Source organism: Propithecus coquereli, unplaced genomic scaffold, assembly GCF_000956105.1.
Source record: "Propithecus coquereli isolate 6110/MARCELLA unplaced genomic scaffold, Pcoq_1.0 Scaffold88, whole genome shotgun sequence".
Taxonomy (NCBI): domain Eukaryota; kingdom Metazoa; phylum Chordata; class Mammalia; order Primates; family Indriidae; genus Propithecus; species Propithecus coquereli.
The window spans coordinates 4,672,286-4,681,594 of NW_012155062.1; the positions used below are offsets into that span (position 1 = coordinate 4,672,286).

At 41.6% G+C, this 9,309-nt stretch overlaps 1 protein-coding gene across 1 annotated transcript in view; it reads left to right on the forward strand.

Annotated features, from left to right (window-relative positions):
* Positions 1-618: 618 nt before the first annotated feature.
* The window catches only part of PHAX (phosphorylated adaptor for RNA export), a 17,658-nt gene continuing 8,967 nt past the window's right edge, over positions 619-9,309 (forward strand). Inside the window, exons 1-3 of the mRNA XM_012664321.1 lie at positions 619-1,097; positions 3,011-3,624; positions 6,543-6,663. Of these exons, the coding sequence (XP_012519775.1) occupies positions 1,002-1,097; positions 3,011-3,624; positions 6,543-6,663 (831 nt within the window). The 5' untranslated portion in view covers positions 619-1,001. The remainder of the gene's footprint in view (positions 1,098-3,010; positions 3,625-6,542; positions 6,664-9,309) is intronic.

Here is a 9,309-nt window from a genome sequence, read left to right on the forward strand (position 1 = left end):
ATTTATGTAAAAAAAAATTTCCATAAATATTTCTGGGTCACCTATCATGTGCAAGAAGTCACTAGGCTGAACACTGGGGGAAAAAACAGTGAATAAAACAGACATTTTAGTGCGGAACTCAAATAAAAAATAAAACAAATACACGTAAAACCATCAATGCCATGAAGAAAAACATAAAGGGTTCCAAAGTGACGGTAGGGGATCCTGTTTTAGTTAGGGTGATGGAACCAAGCCCGATAAAGCCTCTCTGAGGTGGCATTTAGTCAGAAACCTGAATCACGTGAGAAGCTGTGCACAGACTCGGGTGGGGGTGGGGAAGCCACCTTCCAGGCAGAGTGAACAGCAACTGCAAACGCCTTTCGCCTGGAAAGAACAAAGGGTGCCTGAGGAATGACAACGCACCAGCAGCTATCCAGGGGCACGGACCAGAGCCAATGGCCAGATCACAGGGCCTTGTTTGCCACGCTGAGCACTCAGGCCTCACTTGGCAGGAAGGAAGCCTCTGGAAGATTTCAGTGGGGCAGTGACCTCAGGTACAGTTTACTGTCGGACTCCTTGGATGCTCAAATCCCTTATATATAATGGCATAGTAAGTCGCCCTCCATATTCGCGGGTTCCGTGTCCATGCATACGGAGGGTCGATTGTACTGCCTGAAAGGCTGCCCTGGAAGCCGCACGTAGAGTGGATTGTGGAGGAGCAAGAATGGAAGCAGGGAGGTCGTTCAGAGCATCCAGGTGACAGGTGTGAGGCCAAGGGAGGAAACCCAGACGACCGCGGTCCGTGCACATACTTAGTTTGCACGAAAACAAACTTTGGAAGAAAAGTGTTGAAGTTACCGGGAATCCATTTTCCTGGGGTAGCTCGAATATTTGCAAAGCTGACGCGTTCTCGCTCAGTTGTGACCGCGCGGGGGCACTCGAGGAGCCTCCGGGGGGGCGGGCCTTCCTGCCGCGCCGGAAGTGCTCTCTCGCCTCTCCCCTCCACGCCGTGCCGCGCGAAGATGGCGCTGGAAGCCGGAGACATGGAAGATGGACAGCTTTCCGACTCGGATTCCGACATGACGGTCGCGCCCAGCGACAGGCCGCTGCAGGTGCCGGTGAGTGTGAAGGGCAGGTGGGTGATCGTGGGCTGGGCGTGCGGAGCCCCGGCTGCGGGGGGGTGCGGCGCTGGGTGGCCGTGAGGGTGCGGGGTGGGCAGGCGTCCTCCGGCCCGGAGCGAGGACAACGGGCTGAGGGACCCCGCGGCGGCAGTCAGGAGTGGGCTGGAGTCCCCTGGCCGGGCTCGTGGAGGCGAGCTGACGGCAGCGGTACCCTGGGGGCTCGCGAATCTCTGCACTGCAGCTCACTGCGAGGCCGGATCTGCGAGCCCTGCCGCCTCCTGGAGGCGGGCGTTCGGCGGTCTCTTGGCCGGCTCGCCTCCGCCTACCTTGCGCCGCTCTTCGTTTCCTGAAGTCACGGGTTTCCCACTCCAGCGCCGCTAGGTTTTCAAGAAAGGGCGGATTTTGCTAAAAGTGTAGAACATGGGGGCATCGGCCGGAAGCAGCCGGCGGTGCTTATTTTCGCCCTAAGCAGATAGGGAAACCGAGGCCCAGGAACGAAGTTCATAACCCGTTCAGAGACCGGTCTTCTGTATTTCCACCGAGTCTGTCTTTGTCATGCGGTACCGAGACACTAGGTTTTGTATTAGCTTCTCAGCTTTCTAAGTGGGAATTTGTCTTGACTGCCTTACTAAGTAGCGATGTCTTTGAGAGGGCTTTGGTGCCAGGCTGCCTGCATTCGAGTCCCGGTGCGGCCACTGTGCAGGTTTGTTTAGCCTTACTGCTTTTTTTGTCCCCATCTATAGAATTGGCACCATATGCCACCGATGGGGTTGTTGTAAGGATTCTGTGGCGCATACCGCGCACGATAATGTCTGACATGTGTTAGCTGTGATTATTATTAGAAGATAGAAAGGCTATCTTATTGACTTAAATCGCCCCTCACCCCCGTTTCTAGCACATAATAGAAACTCAGCAAATACTTGGCTTACTGTTCAGTACAAAAAGCAATGGTGACACCTTTTGCATATAAATATCTTAGGAAATTAGTACCAAGATAGTTTGTTTTTCAGTCTCTTTCAGGTGGTTTTACGTAAATTGACCCATGACTTGATAAACTTAATGCCATGAACTCTGCAGTTTTCAAAGTATTATTTCAGAGATATCTACCTAAAGGAGTTTGCTATCTAATTTAAAAGGAATATGGCTACAGAACCATAGAAAAGAAGTGTATGTGTCCACATGCTAGATAGGTATCTTTGGAAAGAAAGAAAACAAATTCAGTTTTTTTTTTTTTTTTTGAGACAGTCTCACTCCGTTGCCCGGGCTAGAGTGCCGTGGCGTCAGCCTAGCTCACAGCAACCTCAAACTCCTGGGCTCAAGTGATCCTCCTGCCTCAGCCTCCTGAGTAGCTGGGACTACAGGCACGCGCCACCATGCCCGGCTATTTTCTATGTATATTTTTAGTTGTCCAGCTACTTTCTTTCTATTTTTAATAGAGACGGGGTCTCGCTCTTGCTCAGGCTGGTCTTGAACTCCTGAGCTCTAAGGATCCACCTGCCTCAGCCTCCCAGAGTGCTAGGATTACAGGTGTGAGCCACTGCACCCAGCCACAAATTCAGTTTTAACTGGTAGTAATAATTATTAGGTATGTCATTCTCATTTTGGCAATAACTGAAAAGATTAAAATCTTTCGAAGGTGAGAATTAAGAGCTTTGGTAATTTTTTAGAAGGAGATCTTAGAACTAAGTGTTGTATTAGCAGTAGAGATAAGAATGTGTGGCTTTAAAATTGACAAATTCCATGTGGAACTTCAAAAAAGTGAGGACTGGATTGGTTTCAGACATGTCTTTGAAGATCACTTCTGTTTCAGAATGGTCCAGTTGCATCTCTAAATAATTTTTTTAAAATAGCACATGATAGGTGTAGTTAATGTGCTTCGTGGAATTGATCGTATTTCTTTTCACTTACAGAAAGTGCTAAGTGGGGATAGTGCTGTGAGGACCTTTCAGAGTACCGCAACAGCGTGTGCACCAGTGTCCCATTATCGGACTGTTAAAAGTGTGGATTCAAGTGAAGAGAGTTTTTCTGAGTCAGATGATGATAGCTCTCTTTGGAAACGCAAGCGACAGAAATGTTTCAACCCTCCTCCTAAACCAGAGCCTTTTCAGTTTGACCAGAGCAGTGAGAAACCTCCTGTTGCTGGTGGAAAGAAGGTTAACAACATATGGGGTGCTGTGCTTCAGGAACAGAATCAAGATGCAGTGGCCACTGAACTTGGTATCTTGGGGATGGAGGGCACTATCGACAGAAGCAGAGAATCCGAGACCTACAATTATTTGCTCGCTAAGAAACTTAAGAGGGAATCTCAAGAGCATACGAAAGAATTAGACAAGGAACTAGGTGTATATATGCATGGTGACAAAAAAATAGGATCAAAGGAAGAGGAAAATGGGCAAGGTCATCTCAAAAGGAAACGACCTGTCAAAGACAGACTAGGGTCCAGAGTGGAAATGAACTATACAGGCCGCTATGAGATCACAGAGGAAGATTCTCAAGAGAAAGTAGCTGATGAAATTTCTTTCAGGTGAGCATTTAAATTTGACCACAAATGAGCGCTTGACCAAATAACACCTATTTACAGGAAATAAAGTAGACTGCAAATACATTAATGATGATGTTCCTTTTTGAGATTTTTTTTTTTAAACTTACGGAACTAACTCGGGGCTTATTTGGTTATATGAATAACCAAATTTCTTAAATTTGGACTGGCCTGAGAGGATAATTTTGAAGATTTTTATGAACTTTTAAGCAACTCTTTGCATTTAGTACATGGAGCTCTTAAGATAGACATATCTTTTTATTTATTTATTTTTGGAGCCAGGATCTTGCTCTTTTGCCCAAACTGGAATGTGGTGGCGTGATCACAGCTCACTGCAACCTCAAACTCCAGGGTTCAGGTGATCCTCCTTCCTCAGCCTCCTGAGTAGCTGGAAGTGCCACAATGTCCAGCTAATTTTTAATTTTTTGTGTGGGGGTTGGGGATTCTCTCTATGTTGCCCAGGCTGGTCTCCAACTCCTGACCTCAAGCCATTTCCTCCTGCCTTGCTCCCAATGTGTTGGGATTACAGGTGTGAACCACTGTGCCCAGCCAAAACATCTTTTAAAATCATGTATTTTTTTCAGTGTTTTCAAGCATTCCTGACTTTTTTAACATAACTTTGAGGTATATTTTATAGATGATAATATTCACCCCATTTCTAGTGTGGATTTTTTAGTAAATTTATCAAGTTTTACAACTATCACTTTTAAAACATTTCCGTCACCTAGTGAGGTCCTTTATCTCCATATGCCAATTTATAGTTAATCCCTGTTCTCATCCCAGACAACTGCTAATCTACTTTCTGTGTGTATAAATTTGCCTTCTCTGGACATTTCATATAAATGACATTATAGAGTATGTGAACTTGTTTCTAGCTTCTCTCACTTAGTGTAATGTTTTTGAGATGGATCCATGTTGTAGCAGGAATCAATACTTAATTCCTTTTTATTGTGTGTGTGTATATATGTATATGTCCATACTGAATGGATATTCCACTTTTTGGTTATTTTGAATACGGTTACGAGCCTTCACATCCAGACCTTTAAACATACATGTTCTTTTGGTAAATGACCTAGGAGTAGAATTGCTTTGTGTGTGTGGTCAATTTACAGTTCATGGTTTTTTTTGTGTTGTGTGTTATTTGTTTGTTTTTTGGGGCAGAGTTTTGCTCTGTTGCCCAGGCTGGAGTCCAGTGGCACAGTTACAGCTCAGTCTCGAACTCCTAGGCTTAAGTGATCTTCGTGTGTCAGGCTCCCACGTAGCTAGGACTACAGGCATGTGCCACTGTGCTTGGCTAATTTTTTTTTTTTTTTTTTTAGAGATGGGGTCTGGCTATGTTGCCCAGGCTGGTTTTGAACCCCTAGCCTCAAGTGATCCCCTTGCTTTGGCCTCCCAAAGTGCTGGGATTACAGGCATGAGCCACTGGGCCCAGCCGTATAATTCATTTATTTTTAACACGTTCAGATTTTAATGAACATTTTCATTAGCTCTAAGTCACTAATCAACAGTGTCATGAATTTGAAAACAAATATGGTTCAAGAGTAATAGGGTATGGCTGGGAGTGGTGGCTTACGCCTGTAATCATAGCACTCTGGGAGGCCGAGGCAGGCGGATTGTTTGTGCTCAGGAGTTCGAGACCAGCCTGAGCAAGAGTGAGACCCATGTCTCTACTAAAAAAATAGAAACAAATTGGCTGGACAACTTAAAATATATAGAAAAAATTAGCCGGGCATGGCGGCGCATGCCTATAGTCCTAGCTGCTCAGGAGGCTGAGACAGTGGGATCGCTTGAGCCAGGAGTTTGAGGTTGCTGTGAGCTAGGCTGACACCATGGCACTGTAGCCTGGGCAACAGAGTGAGACTCTGTCTCAAAAAAAAAAAAAAGTAATAGAGTAGGAAAACAAATATTTACTTTCCAGGCAAGCCTATCTCAACACCGGTACTAGATTTTTTGAATACTGGGGAAGTTTAGAATTTGAGTGCTGGGGAGGAACTTAGAGATTTTATAAATAAAAACCTTCATTTTACAGATAAGGAAACCAAAGCTCAGTAGTTATATATGGCTTGCCCAAGGTCACATGTTGACTTAATATCAGACCTGAAGCTAAACCCTAGTCCCTTTGTTCCTAGTCCAGTACCCCATCCGCAATAATGCACTGCTGCCTCTTGAGAAGAAACAGGGATGCCAGGTCTGATTAGGGAATTGGTAAGTCCCTGCACTATTAATTCTCCTTCACCTCTCAGGAGTGTGGGCTCTGACGTTAAAAGAGTTACTTATGCTACCTGTGTTTTTAATCTCTCAGTAGTAAAGTGAAAATGACAGTACCTATCTCATAATGTTGAGAGAATTAATTGACATAATGCATATTTGGTTCTTAGGCTTGTGCTAACCGTAACCATAATAAGCCATCAGTAAATATTAGCTATTTCTATTTTTCTGAGGCAAAGAGTCTATGAGGGAAAGGTTCGGTCCATTTTAAAGCTCCCAGACATCTCTGGAGTTAGGAGAACTAACTTTTAGGCATAATAATTTAAAGTATAGTATATGTCTGTTATTTGTTTTGACAGTAGACTGGTTTTATCTTCGTTTGCATTTAGGCTTGCATTCACCTTGCTGAATGTGCACATTTATTTTGAAATCTGCCATAATACAGTAAGACAGATAAAGAACCAAAGTATGAGATTTGAGATGGAACCTTGAGGTTACCATCTCCTTGTGTGACCCAGGTTAGGAATGTTTACTTGTCAGTGATTCTAAGGTTAAATATCAAAGATTTAGAAAAGCAAATGGTATTAGAATCAAATTTTGATTCTAGTTGGGGACTAAATGAAGACTAAGATAGATTTCTTCAACTTTGTACAACAAATAAAGAGATTAATTTTACTTTATTTGTTCCTAATCAGGTTACAGGAACCAAAGAAAGATCTGATAGCCCGAGTAGTGAGGATTATTGGGAACAAAAAGGCAATCGAACTTCTGATGGAAACTGCTGAAGTTGAACAAAATGGTGGTCTCTTTATAATGGTAAGTCTGTGCCGTGCCACTGTTTTTGCCTTGTTTATCATATGTTTTTGTTTTCTTTTTACAAAATTAACTTGCCTCTGTTGGATCTCTTATCATACAGTAAAGTGTGTTTCAGATTTTAAAAAACTACATCAACAATGAAGACTGAATAAATCCAGTATAGTTGTTTTTGCAACTAATACTTTCCTTACAAAAACATAGATAAATTGTAGCCTGTTAGTGTGTAATCAGCAACACATCTCTTACATAATTCATTAAAGGTAGGAGCTGAAATTTTAAGACAGCAGAGTCTAAGGAAGCCTGGAAGCTCAGATTTTGAGGACATGGAGTTTCGGTGCTTTTTCTTTTTTTTTTAATTGGGCAACGAACATTCTATACCATAGAATGAGTGTTTCCTGTATGCCCTTTTTGAGTTTTAGGTGTGTAGCTTATTAACTGAAATTTGGCTAAATTATGTGACTCCATACAGTCTCCTCGGCTGTAAAATGGGGATTAATCTTGTATCATAAGGATTAGAGGAGATGATATATATAAAGTACTTACACAGTTCCTAGCACTTAGCAATGGTGAACACAAGTGTTATTTTTGGTGCATTTAATTCATGCATTCATGAAAAAGAGGGCAAAAAAAAAATTCTTGTGTATGAAGCACGGATATGTATACAGTATTTCTAGGTGAATTAAAATTAATGGTAGAGGTGAAAAGGTGGGGGAAAAATCTAAAAAGCGTCCTGGGGTGGAGGAGTGATAATGGACAAAAAGGTCAAGAAACACTGTTTACTGCTTGAGAATGACAGAAAGAAAACTCTGGCTGGGTCAGGGGTAGGGAAACTTTTCATGTTGGAAGGCCGCATTAATTTAGCTGTAATTAATCAAATAAGGCCGCATTCAAGAAACTTCAATTAGATATACTTAAAAATGTACATTATTTTGTAAAAATCTAACTACTATGTACTTAATAATTTCAAAAAATGAAAATTATTTGTTAATTTTGAAGTTAGCTAACCTTTTAATGACTTTGTTATGTCTGCTTTTTGTTGGAGTGCATTTGAATATTTGATTGCAGCATGGAGGTCTGCATTTTTAATTATCTTCTAGATGACTATCAGTTATTTGTGACCTTAAGGACATCTTGATTTGGGTTAAGTAGGAGAATGAAGATTCACAGCAATGAGTGGTTGAAAAGCAAGTAAGAATTTTTGGGCCGGTTGCCAAAGCCGTGGGTATTCTACTACGTTTTTCCATATTTCAGTTGAATCTTTCTTAGCATCAGACAGTGACTTTAAAAAGTCATCTACTGCGAGCTCAATTCCATCTGTAGTTCGTTAGGTGCCTTGGTGGACCAACTAGGTGAGGCTGAAATGCTAATTTGAGTGTGATGTCATGATTATTCTCTAATTAATAGGTCTGTAACAGCTGTGTATTCTTGAATGATTCATGTATATCCTGCTTATTAAAGACCTTTGCTAACTGGGGAATGTTCATCTGAAATTTCCTTTTGAATAAGACATGTTTTGAAAAAAGATAGCTTTTTTGGAAATGCTTGGATTTTTTGCCACAAATCATATATAGACTTAGTTTTACCTTGCAAAGAAATATTCAAGTTATTTTGATCTGACATGATATCACACAGAAATGCTGCATTCCTATAGACATCTTTCAGTAGTTCACATTGCTGATTCTATTCTTCATAAAATTTAACTATGTATTCTCACTGAGATAAAATTTTGGCTAACACCTATCCCAGCTATAGCCCACTTACTTTAGAATGATAAGGTAAATTCACACTGAATACCTCATTGTTCAACTTGAGCGTGTTATGATGCTGTATTGCATTTTCATGAATATAATTAAAAATACTTACAACTTACTGCAAAGCGTCACTTAAAATAGTAGCTTTAGCACAGAGATTTTGCTAATGCTAGATACAATGAAAAGAAATGGGAGCATCTGGATCTTTTAATACTTTTTTTAATCTGTGTAATAAATCCTTCATGTTTTCCTGTCATGGAAGGTGCACCGCCTTTACATATACTCACTAAATTTACTGAATTCAGTCCAATTTCATGACGTTTATCTTGAAAGTTGTTGAAGATATCTATTCCCTGTGTTCTCTTCATAAAAGTGCCCAAAGTGAGTAACTCGTAGCAAAAAAGAAATCCTCTGTTCGACCCGAATGAAATACAAAACCTGTGCCAAGTCAGTAGTATCAGTTGATTCATCCAAAATGATTGAATAATATATATATTTTCCTTTTAAAGTATTGCATGAAGTTGTTCTGTTAAGTTGAAGGCTAATTCATGCTGCTGGTCAGTTATGATTCTCCTTGAAAGAGGCAGTTGTTTGTACTTTGAAATGTTACTGAGATCTAAGCATCCTACAACTTCAACAATGCATTTTTTCACAATTTCTACATCACTGAATGGCTTTCCTGTTTTCCCCAAGTACGTAAGCTAGTTTGTAAGTTGCTTCAGTGGCACTATTTCCAGATCTTATTGCTGCTTGAAAGAACTGTCTTTGCTTTTGCTTTTTTTTTTTTTGAGACAGAGTCTCACTCTGTTGCTTGGGCTAGAGTGCTGTGGCGTCAGCCTAGCTCACAGCAACCTCAAACTCCTGGGCTAAGCGATCCTCCTGCCTCAGCCTCCCG